The 24,000-nt window shown below is 39.4% G+C and overlaps 1 protein-coding gene and 1 pseudogene across 1 annotated transcript in view; both read left to right on the forward strand.

The window, feature by feature from the left end:
* Positions 1 to 24,000, forward strand: part of KLHL14 (kelch like family member 14) — a 95,666-nt gene that overhangs the window by 60,620 nt on the left and 11,046 nt on the right. Inside the window, exons 3-4 of the mRNA XM_075993570.1 lie at positions 11,055 to 11,144; positions 19,223 to 19,301. Of these exons, the coding sequence (XP_075849685.1) occupies positions 11,055 to 11,144; positions 19,223 to 19,301 (169 nt within the window). The remainder of the gene's footprint in view (positions 1 to 11,054; positions 11,145 to 19,222; positions 19,302 to 24,000) is intronic.
* LOC109729725 (cytochrome c oxidase subunit 7B, mitochondrial pseudogene) lies at positions 21,997 to 22,671 on the forward strand (annotated as a pseudogene).

Consider the following 24,000-nt stretch of genomic DNA (forward strand, 5'->3'; position numbering starts at 1 on the left):
ACCTCTGGCAGAGCAAGCTTCCATAGCACCAGCCTAGCCTGCTGGACAGCACTGGGTACTGTAGCCCCACCAAATCCAGAGGCCCAGGCCACTCCGCCCCAGCCCCCACCTCACACTCCCATCACAGGCAGCTCCCCCAAGCCTCTTGTCTTCAGATGTCTCCCTGTGCCTGCCAAGCTCCAGGAGGCGTGGACACATCTGACCCAAGGATTCTCCACCGTACTCTGCTTTGTCTTTGGGGTAGAGAGTGGAAGGAGCATTCTCTTCTCCTTATGTCAATGGAAAATGCTCAGTATTCTCACAATCACTCTCTTAAAAATAGAAACCTACCTAATTATCTTCTACATCCTTGCATACATAATCTGAATGCATGTATATGTGTGTGTGCATGTGTGTGCATGTGTGTGCATGTGTGTGTATGTGTGGATACACATACAACCAGTCCAGACTAGTTTAGGGAACAACTTTTAGCAAGTTCTGCACAGACAGCCTGGTATATATCTTTAGATTAGCTTTAGCATTAGGGCCTCAGCCTAAATTCTAAGACAGAAGAAGTGCCAAATATTCACACTCATTCATAAATATATTCATAAATGCATATTACTTAATATTCAATGACTGTCTAGTTTTGCCAGTAAAAAAAAAATGGTGCCAAAAAAGGAGAAAAGAGATTCATCATATTAATCTACATATTTCTGTCTTCTGGCCTGTTCAACTTCAGTTCTTCACTTTTTCCCAGCAATAGAGATTGCAGAACTTTTTTGAAAGATGCTCTAGGTGCCTCTGCATAGCCATGACCATCCACCTGGGCTCATGTCCTAAGATCATAGACTGCACTTTAATTTCTTTTATGTGTGATGGGCTGTTGATTCAGTACCATACTGATCTCCTGGCCCAACTTCTCCAGTAGTTACTGGACATAACACATACACATGCACACACCATGAAATGGCCATCAGAGGACTGTATAACAAATCCTTCTGAATCTCTGCAGTGAAATATTCTTTAAAGGCAAATGAGTGCAACAGCACCAATAGGAACAAAGGTGTTGCTCACCATTCTTATAATGTACCAACTGCTTCCAGAACCATCAGGTGTCCCCACGTGTCAGGAGAGCCGTCATTAGTGCTGAGGCCATGGCTGCTGAATGGTCTACAAATCAGTCCAGAAGGGAACTGGAGTAGGAGGGTGGGCTAGCTGCCTAAAAACACAGTGTAGAAAAAAAGCCTCTCCCTTTTATTTGTCCCACTTGCCCCAAATCCATTTTCTTGGGCTTGAATAAAATAATTGATATTATAATAATATGATCAAAATATGAGAGAATTTTAGAAATTAATCTAATTCTGACAATCTGTTTTAGAAAATAAGCTAGTTAGAATAAAATTAATATCACAGGGCCTAGTCCAAGGCCAGGCACTTAATAGGAGCTTAATAAATATTTGTTGAATCAGTGTTCCTTTTCCTGCTAATGTCTTTTGCTGCTATAAGAGCTTGGAAAAATCTCTTTTCAGCCTTATGATTTAGGTTAAGCCTCGCTTTCTCTCTGAAGTTTTAGTCCTTTCTTCCTGGTGCATGTATTGCTCTTCTACAGCGCTCTGTGTTCTCTTCATTATTCATATGTTCTCTCTCTTTCTGTGTCTCCACTCTGAGCTTTGGAATACAGGAATGCAGCCCAATCAATCTATATATGCTCAGAGTTTAACACAATAATTAATAGGTACTCAACATATATTTTTGAATGAAATGAACAAATGAGCTGATAAACAAATGATTCTTAAACAGACCTTTTGATACCTCCTAAGTTTTAAAGTGAGCCACTGGAGTTCACTTTCCAATATTCAGTACATGTCATTGGCATCAGAAAATACTTCTAATAAATCCTCTTTATATAAACCACACCCATTTTACTTCCCTCTGCCCTCAATAATCTGGGGCACCTAGGGGACCATTATCTAAGAGAATTTAAATTATTTAACAATTATTTTTTGCTATACCATTGCCATATCATCCACATTATAAATAGCCTTGATTTTCATGGCCTTTCTCAAGGATTTTATTTTCAAATGTTTAAAAGTTGTGTTGCATATCTTTGCCTCTCCCTAAGAAGGGTTAGAGTTATGCCCTTCCCCTCCAAAATACTCGCCACCTCCCTAAGATTGGGTCCCCCCACCCCAAATCCCTGGTGAGTATTGCCACCATTTGAAATATACAATGTAACCAAAATGTCAAAAAAAAAAAAAAATCAAAACAAAACTTTTTATCGGGTGGTGGGCAGGCGGTAGGGGGGAGGAGGAAAGGGGTGTATGCTTCCATAACGTGTGTGATGCACACCACCGGGGGATTGGACACATCGGGGGGAGGGGGGGCAGGGGCAATATTTGTAACCCTAACAATATTTGTACCTCCATAATATGATGAAATAAATTTAAAAAAAATTAAAAAAAAACATTACATAAAAAAAAAGTTGTGTTGCTCTACTACTTGAATTCATTTAGAGGGTTTACTATTTTTTAAATGAGCCTTTTTGGGTGTAGAACAATGAAAAGCATCATTTCTGACTTTCCCAGAAAGATGTGATCACATTGTGTCGGCACTTGAGAAAAAAAATCATTAAAGTGCTAACATGTTTCATCAATGTGTCTCTGAAAACACAGACTACGTCTCTGAAAAATACAACACTTTATAAAACAGAAAGAGAAAAAAAAAAAAGAACAACTAATCTTTGAAAGAGATGGCAGCTTTCACTCCTGAAGATTTTTACTTTCCAAAAGTGAAAATGAAATAGTAACTAAGTTCTAACTAGCATGCCAGGAAATATCCAAAATAAAACAGTTGATATAATAAAACAGTAATAGTTTAGGAGCATGTTAATATTCTAATTAAAATAAAAATGAGGCTAAGAAGGTCAGTTTTGCTGAAATTCTAGCTAATAGAATTCCTATTTTAAATCACTTTTGTCTTACTGGTTATTAGCACTTCCCCAAGCTAAATGTTCAGAGCTGCAACTGTAAATCAACAAGGATTTATTGAAAACCTTTGCCCTTGGCACAATTAGGTACTGTGATAGTTCCTGACAGAAATATATGGCCAGTCTTTGAAGAGCTTACAAACCTCCTTTGCTTAAAACTGACATATGTGTGGCATAAGGTGACATCTATCCTAGAAGCCATAGAATCCTTACCTGATGCACATTTTCTTTCCTTTCTTCCCTTTGCTTCCTTACTTCCTCCCTCCTTCACATCTTCTGGTATTCATCAGATTTTTTCATACTTCCCAAAGCTAAATCCCACAGTCTCTCTTAGCTAGCATTCACTCATGCATGCTCCTACCATTTATTGATTCGTTAATATTTCTAATTACTGTGTTAGGCATAAATGCTACAGGGATGCCAGAGTCCAGTGCTATGTGCTGGGTTCTATGCTAGACATAAAGCCATAGGGATGACACAGTCTGGCCCCAAGGAGCTCATAGATTCTTTGGGGGTGACAAGCAAAAGACAGGCAATTTTAATACCTGTGTCATCACTGAGCAAGTGATGGCGTGAAGGCAAGCATTTGGTCCAACAGCTGCACAGAGGAAGGAGTGCTAAAACATCCTCATTGTCAGGGAAACTCTCCCTCAGATACAACTTTGACCTACGAAAGAGAAACAAGCTCTCTTGGTTCTTGCACAGCCTCCAAAACTTAACACATGTTCCCTTTTTGTCAGAATTATACATCTTGAACTCACTTAAATAAATTCATCTCCAGAGACTACAAGAACCTGTCTCACTGTGTGCAGAACAAGTTGGGGTGAGGGAGAAAGCTCTGGCAACCTTTGAGTTAATTCAAAACCTCTGCTGACTCCACTGCGTTCACACCATACAAATCTCTTAGAGGACTTAATTTTGCAGACTCACTGTCCTTAATGATCAAATCGTCCCCCAAATATACAAAAGTTTCCATTTATCTGTAGTTTGCAGGTATAGTGAAGCTCAAATATAACAGAAAAAAAAGTAACAGAGCCTTTTCTATGTATTATTTATTCAATAATATCTGTCAAGCACCTGCTAATGTGTAGAATATTTTTCTGCGTGTGTTTCTATCTCAAAAAATGCATGAGCTAAGGGGAATCTTTGCAGAAGGACTAAATGGTAGGATTAAACTAACTAGCAAATTTCTGAACATTTATGTTTCTCAATGGCATTTACTATAAAATTGAAGAAAAAAAATCTTGAAGAGAATAAAAAATCTTTAGGATTCCATGGCAAGGAATATTCGATATTATTAAAATGGAGTATCTTTTTTCAGGTTATATTTGTCTTCAATAGCATGTAATTGCTATCTGAACTTGCTTCAATGAGTAAATATTTCATAAATATATACTCTAGCAATACCATGCTTCCAAAATAGCAATAATTTTGCCCATTTAGATAACTCCTTAGAAAAGAATACCATAAAAGCAGAAATCATGTAATTATAGGTAACATAAATTATATTAAGAAATCAAATTCCAACAGAAAATTGTATAAAATACAAATGGCTTTTAAATGTATAAAAATCCTCAACTTTTATCATAAATAAATGCAGATTTAGATTTTAACTATATACCAATTGTTCATTTACTATATTGGCAAAGATACAAATGTAGAAAGAGGTACAATGTGATGATATTCATCACAATGTAAAATGCGCCCATTCTTTGGCCCAGAAATTTCACTTAGAAGAATGAATGCTACTGATGAACTCTTGTGTGTGTATGTTGTGTGTCTACAAGGACACTCAACACAACACTGCTTATAAGAGCAGCAAACTCCAATGCACGTCCTTTCTCTCCATCCATGATGTCCCCTCCGGCCAAGCCTGCATCATCTCTCATCTAGACCACAGAAGAAGGCTTCTACCTGATCTCCTTCTTGTCCTTCTTCTACTCCTATAACATTAATAGTAGCCAGAGTGATATTTTTAAAACATAAATCAGATTATGTCATTCTATCACTTAAACTTAGAATAAACTCCACACTGCTTATTCTGACTCATGGAGATGCACACACAAGCCCCTGCCTGCCTTCTGACTTCATCCCTTGCCTCTTTGACCCTCATCCTGCTGCTTGGGCTTCCTCTCTGCTTCTCGGGAACAGCCAACTCATTCCCACTTCTAGACCAACACTCCAACTAGAGGAATAAGCAGACACTCTTTCTCGAGCACAGTGTCCCACTGCATTTCTCTTGACACGGTCTATCAGCATCTGGCTGTGTTCCTCTCTGTTATTTATTTGTCCATGTTCTTCTTCCTCCCTGTGACATAAGCTCTATGAGAGCAAGGACATTGTTTGCTTTGCTCACTGCTGTATTATTAGCAACCAGAAAAGCATCTGCATGTAATGAGTGTTTAGTGAATGTTTACGCAATAAATTAATAAATGGCCATCAGAAAGGGATGGGATGAATTATAGGATGCCTATCAAATGGAGCACGGTGTGGCCACTTAAAATAATGTGGTGGAAGACAATCCCAGTGCTCTCTTCTGCCCATGCCTGCAACGTTGCACTGATTTGCTCTTGGTCTCTCTCCTAGACTTCATCTCAGATCCCTTTGTTCCCGGTCTTCCTGCTGTTCTTAAAACATTCCAGACCTATCCCTCAAGCCCTCTGCACTTGCTATTCTTGCACCTACACCCTGCACAGGTCCTTTGCTCACTTCAGTCAATTCCTTACTCAAAAGCCATCTACTCAGAAAGGCCTTCCCTGACCGCTATCAAAACTCACCGTCTTTATCACTCCCTCTCCCTTAACCCTGCTTTATTTATCTTCATTGCACTTGTCATTTGAGACAAAAGAGCCCACTTATTTGTGCACATGTTTATTATATGCTTCCTCTGCTTAGCTCATTCCCAGTTGCTGTTCACCATGACCTTCCAGCAGCTACAGCATTGCCTGGCGTGGAGTAGCAACAGAGTAAATATTTGATTAATGAATGAATGAATGTATTTTTAAATGCAAAACAAGCAAGATACTAAAGAGTGTGTCCATGGCTTGCTGTATATAATGTGTCAGGAAAGAGAGCCCAAGAACACAATAGCAGTGATATCCTCTGTAGTAGAGAACTGAAAGGTTGGGGTCAGGAATAGGATAGAGACTTACTGGTCCTATATATCCTTTTTAAAAATTATTATTAAGAATGCATTTCACCATGGAAGTTAATTACTTTTTCAAAACATGAAGTTTTTTATATTTGACAGTTTTGCAAACTTAACACATTTGAGGCCAAAAGAAAATCAAAGCCCTCATAAATGTTACATCTAAATGATAAACATTCAATAACCATCTATTTAGCAATCCTATATTCTTGGCAAAGCCCTGTGCAATCTCTTATTTGAATGTTCATGAAAATTTGTGGGTTGCAAAGAATACCTAAACTTTCTGCTTGGAGAGGTTTATATTTCTTAGATATAAAATGTAGGAATGTGTAGATCTCTACTATAATAAGGCCTCTATAAATACAAACAAGCCCCCTGAACGTAAGCTATGAAAAGGGCCTCAGTGAACAAGATATTTTGAATCTGTTTGCAAGTTTGAAATATGCCCTCACTGTTTTACAAAAACAACAACAACATAAAAGAACTCTCTTCCCATAGACTCCACCTATCCGTAACTGGCTAATTTTCTCAGTGTTTTTTCTGGCTACCTCAAACAAATGTACCCAACTTTAAGAAAATCAACTATTTGAATACCCAGATTTATAGAAAAAAAATTGAAAGGCGTGTTTACTTGCTTGATTTAAGGATTTCTTAAAATATCAAACTAATAAACACATTTCAAATATGATTCAATATAAAAAATTATACACAAATTTCAAGAACACCATCACTGAACACTTACGAACTCAGTAATTACTTGCTGGTTGGATGCACATACCTATTGAAAATCAGTAGAGTGAAATGGATAAGAGTGTGGATTGGGGTCCAGATATCCTTGTGTTTGGATTCTACCTCTGCCACTCATTAGCTGGGTATGACCTTCAACAAGTGACTTCACATGCCAAGGCCTCAGTTTTTCTTATAGAAATAAAATGGATGAACAATGCCTCCTTTATAATAGTTATATTAAATAAAATATGTAAGTAAATATAGGTAAATATTAGTGTATTTCATTATGTACTATAATATTATGTTAATCATATATTATATTTTATTATGTATTATAATATTATGTCTTATTCCTTCACCTAATTTCTGCTTGCCTGAATGGGAGAAAATGAATGGAAAAAACAAAACACAAGTGTTAATTATATTTTCAGAGACATAGGTAAATACATCAATATAATTATGTATTTAATTTACATATACATGTGGCACATAGTAAATGTTTAGGAATGATGGTTATTATTGTGAAAAGAAACACAAAATCCCCTAAGGGTTTGACTCTCCATTTTCACATCCACAAAGACCAATTTTTTTGTGCATAACATTCCAGGACATTTTATGGCACTGGTACAGGGAAAGTAAAAGACTCTGTGTAACTGAGATTTTTATGACCTTAAAATGATGGGAAAGCAATTAACAGGTACATAAGTTAATTGTGGCACAGATTCAGCTTGTAACAATTGCTACCATCTATTTCCTGTGTGCTGATCAGTCATTCTGCAGAGTAAATACTGTGGCTTAATATCCTCTCCAGGTTTATTTTATAGTTTCACCTGATTCCTACTTTCTTAATTAAAAATATGAAATGCAAATGTTTCATTTAATTTCCCAGACTAACATTGAATTTCGGGAGTTTGGAGTGGGTAAGGCAAAAAATGGTACAAATTGTTTCACATTTAGAGATGAATGACTATTAATAAAAGTTTCTCCTTTTCCAGTTTTCCGGCTTCTTTTTCCTTTCGTGCCAGCACATCCCGTTTGTTTAATAAAGTTGAGAATTCTCGCAAAGGGCCTTATAAACACGTGTTATTAGATTTTAAATCTGATTTGAAAGTGCCTCTCTCCTACTCCCTCTGAGTAAAGTGACCTTTTTAAATGGAGGGAAGTGGGTTTGGATGACAGTCATGATAAATGCGGTCATGTTCACTCAATAAAATAAGGCCCAGTGCATTTGAGGATAAATCAGTGAAATGTACAGCCCCACCTGTCTGTCTCCATCATTCATTTCCACTGTCACTTTCACAGTGGCTGATGGATCACAGTTGCTGTAAAATTAGACAGCCTTTAATCTCATTTCATCCTGATTAGCTTCTCTCTCCCCTTTCCCTCTAACTCACTGACTGACACGCTAAAAACTCACACTGGGCTGTATGTGAACATGGAGTACAAACCTCCTCCGCTACCTGCTTGTGAGGGCACGGCAGCTGTCCACCTCTGGAGAAATCTAGAAGGCAGCAGACATGTATCTGTTGTTATTTAAAAGAGAATCAATAAGTGCAGTACCCGGTGCCATTTTAAATGATTGTTTGCTCTTGCTCACTGCCCTATTTATTTTGCTTTCCTTCAGGTTTAATCAGAAGTCAAAGAAATTAGGTCTTTTGCAAAATTCAAACATTGATTGAATATAGATTTTTTTTAAAATAAATTTGGGAGTGTTGTACATTCAGAATCATTTCAAAGCGTTATTTGTGTGTATTTATAGCCCCTCAACTCACCATAATAATTCCGAAAAGACAATAATTCAGGACTGAGAATACTGAAATGCTCAGCTAAGAAATACAGCAAACAAGGTTTTAAAACAGGGGTAAAAATGTGTAAATACATGAGCATACCTTCACGTAGCCTTTAAATTAGAAGTTCCACAGCTTTCTTTTCTCTTATTTTGCAGAGTTCAATAGTTAGCTTAGTGCAATAGTTTCATTTGTTTGCATAAAGCATAACAATAGGGGTAATCAAATGAAAAAGAAGCTTAAAAATAAATCATGTATTATTTTCTTCACTTAATTTCTGCTTGCATGAATGGGAGCAAATGAATGGCAAGAACAAAACACAAGTGTCATTTTGTTTTCAGATATTATTATAAAGCTGGACCTCTGGTTAAAAAAAAAAAGATAATACAATTTTTCATCATTTGTAAGATTTGGGCATTAAACTGATCAAAAGTTTAAAATAAATATTTGAAAGGTGGTGGTCATAGAATAAGTTGGTTGTACATACAGATGAAAATGAATAAGTTTACACTGACCAGAGGACATTACGATCGACTAGAGTAGCAGCAGGTTGTTCACAATATAATAAGGGGTAGCCTAGTTCTGCTTTTGGTATTTTGGAACCAGCCTCATAATCCAAACAATGATGAATTAACTTAAAAAAAAAAAAAAAAGACCTTTAAAACATATCAACCTTAGTTCCTCCATGAACCCGACAGATACTCTGCCCCAGTGAATTCTGAACATTGAAGCCTACAGGATCTGGATGGTTAAAAGTATTCCTCAAAGAGGTAAACTGAGGACTAATGAGCTGATGGACATTCCTGAGATGACCCTCTAAGCCAATTGACCTGGATTCATGGGCCACACAAACCACTGCCCACCCGATTTCTACACTAGCCCCCAAATCAGCAGTTCCCATACCAACACCTAGAGAAGGTGGATATAAGTATATAAGTATATATAAAGATATATCTTGTGGATATAAGTCCGAAAACAATATAAGACTATTTACAATAAAAATAAATAATTAAATAATCAAAACCCCTAAAATCCTTTGGTAAGAAGCTTAAATGATCTGATTTACTGTTTCAGAAGCTGTGTTACAAGTCTCAGAGCTATGCCTGTTTTCTTATTATTTTTATTTACATATGTTAGCCAGCATAAGTGCTTTCTGAGACAAATAAAAGATAATAAAAACAAAATGAAGTGAGAGATATCTATCACCCAAAATAAATCAAGTTTGAGATAGATTCTCTCTCTCTCTCTCTCTCTCTCTCTCTCTCTCTCTCTCTCTCTCTCTCTCTGCATTGGCAAAAAAGCACAAAGTAAGAGTTGGCCCTGACTCATATTGATTTCCCACTGCACTGGTTTCTTAAGTGCTCTGTTGATCCGTGTCAAGCAATAAGTTCCCTGCCTGAACATGCACATCACCTCCCCATTTGTCCTCACCTAGATTTAAGGTGCCCATATGATGAGCTGAACAAGGACATCATTTTTCCTACTGGTGTCACTGGGCCCAAAGCACTGCATGTGCTATGAGCACTAACGCTGTATACGTTTACATTTTCCGTATGATATTATAATAGCAGAGACCAACACTGCACGGCACAGAAGGTGACAGGAACGTCCTATCCTGGGGCTTTGTGTCTCCCCAAAGGAAATACAAATGAGAACAAAATACAGAGAAACCTGGCTTTAGTGGGTCTCTGAGCAACGCCCCCTCCTCACAGCCACCACATTTGGGCAGGGAGAAGGGAGCGGCGAGGAGGATGGGTATTTGTGACGTTCCTGACAGTTTTCATCTTTGTTACAGAAGAGCTGCTAAGCAGAGAGATAGAAAATGTGTGATTGTGCCGCTAATGACATTGTACAGGAAATTAAGCGTATACATTTGGAGGAGGCATTAAATCAGCAGGACCTTAATTTAAAAACTTAAAACTGTATGGAAATTCAGCTTGCTCATTGCTGTGGAATGGAAAGCTTCCAAGCACCCCGAGTCTGTTTGTGGAAAGATTGCCAGCAATCCAAGTCTGGCCAGCACATCTTAATGGCTCCCAGTGTATTCAGGGTTACTTCTTCCAAGAAGTAACCCCAGCCCTGACCCTTTGGGGGTGTCAGTCATTTGGAACGCCGTCCCCTTCATCAGGCAGGTGCGGAGAACTTAAGAATCGAAAGCAGCATGGCAGGTTGTTCTTGACTAATTTGTGGAATAACATTATGTAAAATTCATCAAAAGGGGTTGGGTTTGAAACCACTGGCAACACACCACTGAGCCGCTGGTGGGTAGTTTGTCTGCTGCCTGTGCGGTCTTCTTCCTTTTGACTGAGTCTCAACATTTTATACACTTCGGTGAAGCAAATAACTAGTGAGCCAAGGCAGCAAGTCCTAAGATGGAAAATTTCAGATGTCTTTTTTTTTTTCTTCTTCTTCTTGATTCCAGTTATGCCATACAACAGCGCCCACCACTGCGTCGTGGAGGTGGAAAACTTCTTGTTCGTGTTGGGCGGGGAGGACCAATGGAATCCAAACGGTAACTATTGAACAACTTAACCGGAGGTGTTCAACAAGGAAGTATGTGATGGAGGGTGTCAGTAGCTGTCCATCTTGTAATTCGCGTGGAAAATGCATTTCTGTGCAACAGGGACAAATGAAGTAGTCAGGAAACTGGGCTGACAATTGGAGGGAGGGTCAATCATGGAGCTAACTGGGGACATATGTAGCGGAGCGTTCACTCATCGACTGTCTGGGGATTTGGCTTCGCAACGATGCCCCAGACCCTCTCCTTATCTATCCCCTGAGGAATGCCACAAGCATGAGCACGAACTCCCTAGAGGACGGGAGCAAGCTGCAGCTGTTTAGAATCCTCACCACCTTCTCCACCACTTTCCTCCCATTTCATCGACACAATAGTGCAGTTGCAATAAATATTATCTCCAGTCGTACCGCACATAACTTTAGCTGAAGTCATTTTGCAGCAGATATTGCCCGTGATCCATCGTAGTTGCTGTACCTTCTCTCAGTGTTTCTTCCATAGATTATCTCCATTGATGTGATTGTAGCATAAGTTTGTCACAAAGAGGAATGAAACCTTTTAACACACTTCCCAAGCCAAACACAAGGAGAACACTGTGCCTTGCAGGATATGCAGAATTATCAAGATATTTTTGGAAAGCTTGCACACGAAGGAGGAGTTGCAGTTGTAGCCTTCTGTGTAACAGAGATAATTATGACTGAGAAACCATAAAACAGCTTGCAGGTACACATTTTTACTTTAAAACCCCAGAACATCCAGCTGAAATTACATATACTGCATATATTTTATTGTGAATGCTCTCTTTCAGCATCTGCACCAAGGCAAATTATAGAAAATTGTTACATCTGTTCACTCTAGAAAATCTTAAAGGAAAACAAGCCAGGCCACCCTCCAAGAACACTGCCTTTAAGAGAGGGACATTCTTTCTCAAGACCCGCAGATTTGTTGTGTCACATTTGCCAGTGTCAGAAAGAAGACAGTTCCTAGGCTTTGTGAAAAACAGAAGGAGTGATATTTAATATCTCTCCTCTAATTTATGTCTGTAATGACAGATTTGATATGTTACCAGAAAACCCTGACACACACAATCCATGGTAAGCTCGTCACTTACTGTTAGGCATCTCCTTCCTCAGAAGTGATTTGAACTGGGTGAAGTGTTTGTAAGCAACACCCATTGGGTGCACAGCCAATTGGGTGTATCTAAGCAAAGAACCTCCAGAACATTCTTTGTGAAGTCTGGATTAAAACTAAAACATGACAAGAGGAGGCTCGAAGGTCCTGGTTTGGACTCTTGGGCTTCCATGCTTCCCGAGTGGAATAGGCTTCTGTTAAAATACCAGTCTTGGGACCACAACTTGGTTTTCAAAAAACACTGAGGGCATCCCTATCCAACCCTCAATCAGCAACACAGAAAATCTGCACCCTAATTCGATGCCAAAAAAATATAACATACAACTGCTTGCTGTTCGACTTCTAATCAAAGACACACCTAAGAGAATTGGGTGGGAGGGATAGGGGAGAGATTAAAGGATGTATTCCTTCCTCTAGAGCAGCGATCCCCAACCTTTTTGGCAGTTTCATGGAAGACAATTTTTCGAGGGACATGGGCAGCGGGGCTTGAGCCGGAAGGAGGGTGGAGGAGGAGGAGCTCAGGCAGTGATGGGAGCAACGGGAAGCGGCTGTAGATACAGATGAAGAAGCTTCTTGCTTGCCCACTGCTCACCTCCTGCTGTGCGCCCTCCCTCGCGCACCTCCGCCCAAGTTCCATGGAAGACAATTTTTTCACTGGGAGTGGGGGAGGGGGCAGAGCTCTGTAGCCTGGTCCCAAACAGGCCACAGACCAGTATAGGTCCACTTCCTGGGGAAGGGGGGCAGTTGGGGACCACAGCTCTAGAGAATCAAGATTTTATTCTTGAACTAATTCAGACTCCTGTAAAACTGCACTGTTGGACTACACTGATTTTCTTTCTCCCACCCCTGAGAGGAACAGCAATTGGGCTTAAAGCCCTCAATAAATATGCTATGAGGAGACTATAAAAAACACACAATTGGGTTCGCTGTGGGGATGGCTTTCACTATCACCACTCAGCGGGCTTCGTGTGGAGACCCACATGACAAATCTCAGACCGAGGTACCGAGGCCTGTGTGCTTTTGAAAATTATTATTGATGTTAGTCCTGTGGAAGACTGGTCTCTTCTCTCTGCTTTAGTCACTAGGAATCTCAGAATTAAATTTTAGTAAAACTCCAATTACTATATTTTAATTTTACTTTTAGTCTCAATAGGGGCCTGGGAGCTCTCTCTTTCTATACGATCCCTTTTTAGAATTCTGGAAGCTTCTACATGGAAGGCTGAGTCATTCTGTCTCTGACTTGTTTGACATGTGAAGTCATTTAGCACAGATCTGGGTGAAGGCTGTTGGACCACTGGCCTGAGTCTCTTATCCTAAATAGAGAAGAACTAGTTACACTTTGAGGCAAGTGGGCCAGCCTTTTCGAGCCCATGTCAGTCAGACTGTCATTGGCTAACACCTTCCCACAGGTGGGGAATGAGGCCAGGTACTGAAGTGGTCTGCTCACCTGAGGGAACAGCAAGACCATGGCAGCCAGTGCCCACAGCAGCTGGGAAATGGGTGCACCAGTCTGGCAGAGGGATCTAGGCTAGGTCCCAGGAACATCCACCATAATCCCTTAAACATTTTCCATGTAGCTTCATATTCCATCCATCTGGTCAACCATGGTTAACTTCTTTAGTATTAGTAATAGCATTTATGGAGTACTCATTATTTGCCAGGAACTTTGCTAAGTACTCACCTGAATCGTTTCACTTAATCTTCACAACCATCCCGTGAGCCATGTTTCATGACAGCTATAGTTTTACTATGAGAAGACTAAGCCTGAGAAGTTAAATAACTTCAGAACACACAGCTTGCAAGAAGCTGAGCTGATTCCAACCTAGATTTGTCTGAACACTATACTACCCTGCCTTTCACATAAACGCATGGTATGTAGTTAGATATGTAAGAACCATTATGTTTTAGCCATTGGTCTTGTGAAATTAACTCAATATTGGATCACAATAGAAAGTGGTTCTCACTAGCAAGGAATTCCCCATTAAGAAAACTGTGAAGAGACTCACCCATCTTAAAAATATGGGATTCCCATATTATAATGCCTTATGCAATAATGCCAAAACTTATAAAGAATAACAATCCTATGATAATATACAACCTGCTTTAATATCATTGCTGGCAGAGAGAAGAATTTTAAATCCATGGGTTCAAATGTTACATATACATCAGTTCCAAAGATGAACTCTTCTTGAGTTAAACTTTAGTCGTTATGAAAATGGTGCCTGAGCTCCATGTCCTTGAATGAAATGAAAAATTATAAATTTAAACACAAGTATGTACTCACAAAGATAAAGATAATTTTCTTTATTGATGATCTTGATTATGAGAGCAAAATTTGAAGTCAGAAAATATGTTGATTACTGGAAATATAAGTAGGAGACATATATATATATATATATATGAATTTTTCTACTCAGCTATAAATATTAACTTCCATCAACTCCCTTCATGTCATTAATGATAGGAATGCTTTATAATATTCTAATAGATACCTGCATATTCTATCAGTGCCTCAACTTACAGAGACCCAATTTACATTTGTGACTTACTGATAACCAACTCCCAAGCAACTGCTTATAGGGACTTCCTTTTCTTCCCACTTCCTTCCCCTCTACCATTGGCTGGAAATGCCACCCCTTTCCCCATTTATCACATCAGCCTAGTGCTAGTCAACAATGGTGTCCGGTGACAGGACATCAGCAGAAAAAGAGAAGTGAAGAAAGAGTGGGGGGAAAATTAAAAAGACAAGAAACAGAGCATGTGAAGGATAATCCAGAATTCCATTGCATATGGCCACCACTTGCAAGCCGCTGGCACCATCTCCCAGTGGCCACAAGGAAGGAGAGAATAGCTCCGTTTTATGTCACCTTCCTCACTCTACCACTCTCATTCCTTCTAAGGTATGTTATCCCATCTGCATCTCCATTGCCATCTCGAGAACGCCTTCCTTCCGTCTTCCCAGTCCTCCATCCTTGCCCCTCTTTGGATCATTGGCCTTTCCTTTGGACCCCTTTGCTCATCTCACATCCGTATCATGCCGGGGCCTGCTTAGCCTTTTCCCTAAGCCAAGGCCGCTACTGTTACAACCAGAGTGAACGTGGCTAGTTTCTACCACTACTGTCCAGCACGTGAAGGCACTGTCTGCCCCACTGCCAGGAGGAGGCAGGTATCTCCTTCCTAACGGAAATTCTTAACCAGACTTCATAAAGAAACATTCCTATGCATGGTGGGTAGGTTCTACATTCCTATGAACATCATTAATCTTCAGGTGGATTTGACTGTCTAAGACAGGCGTCTTCAAACTACAGCCCAAGAGCCACATGCAGCCCGCCGAGGACGTTTATCCGGCCCACCGGGTGTTTTTGCTGCTGCTACCTGTCCTGCTTAGCAGCCGACTCGTCCTGGGCCCACAGTGCGCATGTGTGGAATGTGCACCACACTCTCCAACGGTCTGAAGGACAGTAAACTGGCCCCCTGTTTAAAAAGTTTGAGGATCCCTGGTCTAAGACGATATTCTTTTTCTACAGGGAAGTGATTACAAATTCCACAAAAACTCACTTATAAATCAATTTTAGATAACCCTTCCTTGAGTTGGAGCCTATCCATGTGAAATCCAGTTCATCCTCACCCTGTGGCACTCTTATCTCTTCTTTTACATTCCCAGATAAATTTACCATTCAACCTGACCATCCGAACTCTTCCACATGATCCCTGCAACTCATGATCTCAACCAGCAAGATCCCTATAATCCTTAAACTCTCCTCTGAATGGTTCCCTCCACTTCTTTTCTTCTAAATCTGGCTGTCATCTGAAAGTGCTGCTTTCCCAGCCTCCCTTTCTAATGAGGCTGGTGTCCTCCCCTCTTCTCACACGTTTCATATTATTGGAGGCGGGTAGCTTTTTCCCCTTCCCCTTTGTTGCCACTCCCAAACCCTTAAGACCCCAGGCACTTTAAAGGCTTATCTTCCTTCAGATGATACCAGCTGCTGTCTCTGCCTCTTTATGTGCAGCGATCCTCTGTTTTGCTGATATTGCCACCTACTTCACTTGGCCATACCACCTTCTCCCTGTCCCTTCTTTCCTCGTGTCCTTACTTCCCTCCTTACTGGGCTTGCATTCTATGCCTCATCCCCATAATCACTGTACTGCATACCCTTGTGGTCTTCATGTCTGTCTCTCTCCTTCTACTATAATACTTGCCTGGCATTACTCGTCCTGGTTAAACCCACCTCTACCTCTCCTCTGCCCCTTAGCAAGGAGAAAATCACACAGCCACACTGGCTACCAGTCAACTACACTAAATTTTCATGGTCAATGCATTCCCCCAGCCTCCAAGATAACTATTTCACACCTGTTCTCTCTCTTCAAATGCCCCCTTCTCCAAAATCCCCATCCTTGCTCTCAGCTGATGGCTTTGCTTCTTAGTTCAATGAGAATAGACACAAACAGAAAATAAACTCTTCACCTCCCTAAAACCAAATCTATTCAATTATTTCTATTGCTACCCATATGTTCTGTCTGCTCCAATCTAAGATCTAGTCTTCATTCCCTCTTGCCTGCTCAAGGACTTCCTAGTATTTCTAAATTTCTTAAAAAACAACAAAGCAAATCTTCCTTCACTGCTGCATCCTCTAGCTATTATCTTTTTATTGCAAAAGTCCTGAAAAGCACGGTCTGTCCACTTACCTCTGCTTTCTTACATCTTAGTTCCTGCTGAGTAGTCCCCACTCGGGCTTTCATCCCCACCAGTTCACTGAAGTGATGCTTGTCAATGCCACCAACAAGCTCCATGTTGCCAAATCCTGTGGTCAATTCTCAGTTGCTCACTCCCTTCTTTTTGAAACACAATCTGACTTGGCTTCCAAAATACCACGCTTTCCTTCTTATCTCTGACAGTTCCTTTCCTTTACTGGTTTTTCTTCTTCTACCCAAGTGCACATTCTCAGAACCCATTATCTTTCATTTTATACCTTCTTCCTAAATAGTTTCATCCAGTCCTGTAGTTTTAAATAATAACTCAGGACTAATGACTCCAAAATTTGCACCTGTACCCTCATTTAGCCAGTGGCCTGCCAGACACTTCCTGATTGAGATCCTGTAGGTCTCTCAAGGTTAAGTCCAAAACAGAGCTCATAACTTCTCTCCCCAATTCCCAGCCTACTCCTCCTTGGTCTTCCCCACCTCAGCAAATTGCATGACCTTCCATCCAGTTACTCAGGCTAAAAACCTAGCAGCTATCTTTAATGACTCACTTTTTCTCCTACAATATTTAGTCCCTCGGGAAATTTTATTAGACTGTGCCTATATGACAGATATCTCTCCACCTCCACCTTCATTCAAGCCACCACCAGTTCTTGCCTTGACTTTTGCAATGGCCTCCTGACAGTGCCCCCATTTCCACAGTCGCCCCCTATAGGCTGCTCTTCACACAGCAGCCAGAGTGAGGCATTAGATTAGACCATGTTCCCCACGTGCTCAAAACCCCCCAATGGGTTCAAAATCCTACTTCATTCAGTCCACGAGGCGCACTGTGTTCTGCACTTTGTTCACTCTGACTCCTGTTCACTCGCACTAGCATTCGTGCTGTTTTTGAACTTATCGCCAGCCCAGGGACTTTATACTCACCTGCCCACATGCCTGAGAGGCTCATTCTGCAGACACTTGCATGGCTTGCAGAAGGCATCTGTGAGCAGGTGACCATTCTATTTAAACTGGCCTCCCCTGTACCACTCCCAGTTTTATTTTTCTTTATAGCCTTTGTCTCCACTTAATTGTATCATATTGTAACGTTATGCCATATTATATGTTTGCTTATTCGTTTACAAGGACAAAGACCATATCTTTCTTATATATATATCCAGAGCCTGGAATACGTAAGATGCAAAGTAGCTGCTCAGTATACACTTTTACAAATAACAGTTGTGTCATTTGTCCATGCCTGTGTGAGCATGCGCACACACACCCCTGTTTACTCTTTTGGTGAAGTTCGGCACCCGTATCTCAATGTTTACTTCCGCATGCATGAACAAAGGCAGACTTTTTAGAGTTAAAGCCTCGGGTGCTTTAGGTGATTATCATCTCAGGTGCTACACAGAAAATGGAACAGATTCTTTGAGCTTCCATTTCTTGCTTTGATGTCAATATGTATATAAATTAAGCTCCATTTTAATGCCTTGGAGGCATCACTCTGCTTCTTAGGTTCTGCAGAAGGGGTGCACTGGTGAAGCAGCTCGGAGGACTCATGCTTCCCATCTCAGCAAATGTACCTGTGTGTATGTCACAGCGACTGAGCACAAAACTGACCTCCCAACTCAAGACTCTTACTGTAGCAATTACTATTATTTCAGCAGGGAGAGAGCAGCCTCTACCACTGAGTTCTTGGGTTGTTATAAAAAGGCCGTAAGAACGGTGAAGGCTATGCATGTGTAGGGGCAGGGGGCATCTGGGAAATCTCTGTCCCTTCCTCTCAATTTTGCTGTGAACTTAGCACTCCTCTAAAAAAAAGTCTCTAAAAAAATATTTTTCAGGAAAAAAGGTAAGAAAAATTTTTTTACATAGCTGCAGCCAGAAATACTATACACGGTAGTCTTTGGAACTGATAATTTATAAACCAAACATTAAAACACCAAAACACTCCAGAAATTTTTACCCTAACATTATGATAAAAGCCAGTTTGGTAAATATACTTCATTTTATTGTTATGGTTGATTTATTCTAATTCCAACTTGTTCCAAAAGCAGAAAAAGGAAAGAGACAGAAAAAGGAAACAAACATTAGAGGTGGCACATTTATTCTTCTACTGACCGATCACTTCTCAGGCTGTTAGGTGCTCCCTCTACTTGATTCAGCTATTTGTTAAACCTGAGAATAGAGACATCTTATAAAATACTATTAAATGTGCAAATCAACAAAGGAATCTAAGTGTCTCAAATGTATTTTTACAGGAAAACACAGTACAAATTTTGTCAGCCGATACGATCCCCGATTTAATAGCTGGATTCAACTTCCACCCATGCAAGAAAGGTAAGTGTATATTTCTTGTGTCTGAAATGTTTGTGACTGTTTTATAGGAAGCATGGGTGCTAGATGGTTTTCCATGATGAAGAATGCTAAATAGAGCCAATGTAAGACATAGGAGGTGAAATATAATTCTTGGCCTGGCCAATTTAGATTACCTGCCTATACCGTAGGTAATCAATAGAGAAAATTGTTAATTCAACAGAGAAAAATAATCGAGTCAATTATTTGTCCTAATATAGGAAGAAAAAAATTATGTGCCTTATCTTCCTTTACAACATTGATTGGCATTTTGCAAACACAGCTAAAATTCTACTGACCATACCACTTTTCTTGGTGATAATACATTTAAATCCTAAAATTGAAATACCAAACACCATTCTCACAATGATATGCATTTTGATGCAGAACTTTCAATATTAAATTATTCAATATTAAATTCAATATGCATTTTCAATATTGATTTAAATTTAATATTTTAATAGTAAATTTGTCTCACAAGCTCAAGTCACTTACCTTTGCCATCCCAAATGTCTTCCCATCATACATTCAAGAACAGGTCATTTGTTAACTTTAAAAAAAACAGTCTTGCAAAGTGTCATCTCATTTTTTGCATGGTTATCTCACGCAAGTCTCTTAGCTACCAAAGGACAAGATGACTGCTATATTTATACATATTTAGTCTCTCCTGGCTGTTATGTGATGCATGCCTTTATATGCATATGCAAATTCACATGCTAGATTTTAAACAGTTGGCTCTTTTCAAATGTCTGGACATCCTCTTAAGCAAATTTTCTGATACAGTAGTGACCATGAACTGCAAGCTATGGCATCTTCTCCTTTGAGTTATCAAAGAAGAAATCAGCAGCATTCTTTCTCTTTCGTATTTCCAACATGACCCCCATCTTAACATCCTTTTTATTAACATTCAAGTAGATTACACTGAGATTAATTAAATTAGATCCTTCATCATAAATTCTAAGTTAAAAGGAAATTTTCAAACGATACCATTTGTTCAAAAATGTACATTACAGCAGCAAGATGTCATGAACCTTTGCTCTAAAGAAACTCAGTGTCTAACTTTCTATTCCATGCAAGGCAAACATAGTAAAACTCTCAGGACACTAAATGCTGTGCACCAAAATGATGAGATGAGACATGATACATTAAAGACCATAGACGCTTGTAGGAATGACTAGTTCAAAGGTATCTCCAGAAATGATGCTAAGCCAGTTAATAGCCTGACAATCTTCTCAGTGCATCAGAAGCTTCCTGGTGCCTTTCTCCACTGTACCCTGTTTCTCTCTTTTGGGAGTTATTTCCTGGTTGCTGTTACTGTAGCTGCATCACTTTGCCCTTTAAGCAAAACCATTCAAAAAAAAAAAAGTTTTATTTAAGAAACGACTATCAATAAATGTTTGAAATGTCATCATCTCATCACCATGGTCCCCTTTGCTGGGGGCTGTGCACCACGATAATTAACCTTCACGCCTTCGGCTTGGGATGCATAACTCACGTCGCGGTCAATTATCTCACTGTAGAGCCCCTAAGGATGGGAAGTATTGCTGCAAAACCTAATTAGTAATTTTTTTAAAAATGTGTATTGTTTACTTGATAGTCTATAATGACTTCCTCTGAGGCGCTATGGCCTATCATGGCAGGGTCCTACTTAGCCAATTTTTAGCAGCTCATTGACCTGATAAAAAGACCTGCCATGGTCTGTTGGCGCCCGGCAGCCACCGTTGACAGGATGGACTGTTTAACGTTTCTTTCTAAGTCATTATGGTATATCATGTCAGGTCCCTAGTAAAAGAAGTTTTTTTTTTTTTAGATTTAAAACAATCAACTCGATAGACCAAATAAAGAGCTCCTTACAGAGCTGAGTGGGAAAAAGCAGATCTCACAAATGCCCCGTCAATCTTGTAGCACCATCTCTCTATGGGTTGGCTGACCCAGGCAGCAATCCATAACTTGAAATGAAATTTTCCTGTCGTTGCCAACCTCCTATTCAAAATAGCAAATATGAGCAAGTTACCAGTGTGGATTAATTGGTGTTTAAGAAAAAAACAAACAAACCGAAAATATGTGTGACACTCTTCAGATCAGAAAAGTTTCTTAGAACATTTAATTGAGTTAATTTTACATTGTGTAGATCATGAATCAAACCAGAAATCAAACCACCTACCCCTTTTCATCATTCTGCTACCAAACTGCTAAGACATTGTGATGCTGAGAAGTGACTAAAGTGATTGAGAAAAGTAGAAACACATTGGAAGCCGCCTCTGGGGTAACTCACTCTTACAGAGCTGTCTGGAAAAATTCCTAGGATATCTTAGCAAGTCGAAGCCTCCAAAGGAATATTTAAAAAGTGCAGAATACCCTCCCAGTTCACCAGGGACATGGGCACATGGCCTCCAGGCTTCCTCACCTATGGTCAGTTCACGAACTGCATGCCTGCTAGCTATGAATTTACAGACAGAAACAATTAGATGAAAATATAAATTTAAATGTAGTGCTGATGAACTGTTTTGGTCTCGGATTTAGAATTTGATTCCTCGGTAAGGAGAGGGCAAATTGAAAACTTGGATCAATAAAAATGCTTTGGTAACTTTCAATGTTTTTTTCAGTAAAAACAGACATTTTAAGTATTGTTCAAAATGTAAAAAGAAAAAGCAGTTTGGGAGGCAACAACAAAGCCTCTGCTCTGTTCTGCAGAGTAAATGAAAGACTAGAAGTTAATATATCAAAAATTGTTTCCAAATTTTAATATTTTGTTTCCTAGAAGTATTATAAGAAACAAAAGCAAACAACATTCTGTTTGAAAAATCTGTTGTTTTAAGCCCTATAACGGAAGTCAAAAATTCAAGCGGGGATAAGGGTATAGACATTCAGTCTCATGCTTTTTAGGTAGGATATAAACTGACCACCGTAAGGGGCAGAAACGACTTACAGGCAAGGGTTCTTGAAGTGAATTTGCACCAAAGCAGCCGCTGGAGTTGCCGCAGTTCTGTCTCGAGCTTCACAATGTTTCCTTTGGCCAAAAACACAGTAAGTCACCTCCAGTTCGAAGCATCCAGCAAATAATGGCAAGGCAGAGCCACCAGAAACAGACACCTGCTTTTCATGACAAACATGGTAATGCTATACTAGCGAGTGGAGCCACTTTCTGTATTGCTGTATAGACATATGCAGCAACGCAAATTAGAATAGTGTCCCATTGGCAGAGTCACCCCAAAGGAATGGAGAAATCAGTAATCATCCCAGCTGGTGTGATACTGAATTCATTCAAAACCAACTCATAACTGATGCCAAATAAAAGCACTGTATACCCATTACAATATGGCATTCTTGAAGAAATAAAGTATGATACATTTGAAACCTGAAGAAAAAAAGAAAGGACTTGTAAAGATCTTTCAAGCAGGACTCAAAGTATATTTTTATGAGATATATTTTTATGAGTATATTTTTGAGTATATATATTTTTATGAGTATATTTTTATTATTAGTCTTTTTAACTTATCTCAGAAACACTGAATACTGCCTCTGGCAGTGGGGGCAGGGGAGGCTGGAGAAAGGACAGATGAATAATTTGAAATGGAAACACTGTGATGCCATTAAGGATTCTTTAATAATGTTGAACTTACTTTCCCCCAAAAATAAAATAGCCTGAACCAGATATGCTCTTCATGTGGGGAGGAGGGGCAGGGAGCATTCCCAAGAGATACCTGGTGGTAAAATTTTAGCCACCAGCAAATATTCACAGTTGTTGACAGACCATTAACAACCTGGGTTCTCATCATGCATTTCAGAAACTCTCACTGTGGGCATGCAAGGAAAGAAGTCAAAGGCTCAGAATCTTCACTATTGGAATTTCTACATAAAAATGTACTTTCAGTCAGGAAGTGAAACCTGAGTTTTTCCCATTTAGATCCTAACAGTGACACTGTGTGGATAAAGCTAGGAGTACACATGGAGCGTCACATTACGAATGTCTTGGCTAAAAAAGAGAGCAAGTTCTGACAGTCTGACTCAGTGTCACAGTGAGGATGGAACCAAATCAGAAAAAGTGAGAAAACTGAAATTTAGCTTAGATTAAAGGAGTTCACTAAAGGGAGATCTTCTTCTTATTCTTTATAATCTAAACTCAGATAGATTTTCATACTTGTCACAACTAATTAGCATTTTCTCTTCTAGACTAATACTGCATAGAACTCACCATTAAAACATTACAACCCACGTGGTACAAATTATTTAAAGGTAGCCCATGAATGAAATAGGTAAATTGATTATTTCAGAGGCCCCAAGACGTGTTATGGAATTATATGCAAGAGGTGTACTGACCTACCCTGGGTCAATGGTGCAAATAAAATAAGAGTTATTTTAAGATTCTTTTTCTATAGATATGTGTCAGTCTTTTCAATGAAACGTTTTAGCTTGAGAGAGTAAAAGCACCAGTAAACTAACTCTGACCTATCATGCTCAGTGAACGAGCAATTGAAATCTGGTTAGAGAAATGGAAGAAACCAATGGTCCATCTGCATGCACTTAATGTTGCAACTATTTTTAAATCTAATTTTGTATTTAGATGAGTTTTTACTCCCTTATACCAGGAAATTCAAACTTTTTTTAGATCAGAGTTCTCTTTGATGATCTAATTAAAAGCTATGAAACATCTTTCTCCAAAAAATTCACATGTGCAAAAACA

This window comes from Microcebus murinus, chromosome 17 (genome assembly GCF_040939455.1).
Source record: "Microcebus murinus isolate Inina chromosome 17, M.murinus_Inina_mat1.0, whole genome shotgun sequence".
Lineage (NCBI taxonomy): Eukaryota > Metazoa > Chordata > Mammalia > Primates > Cheirogaleidae > Microcebus > Microcebus murinus.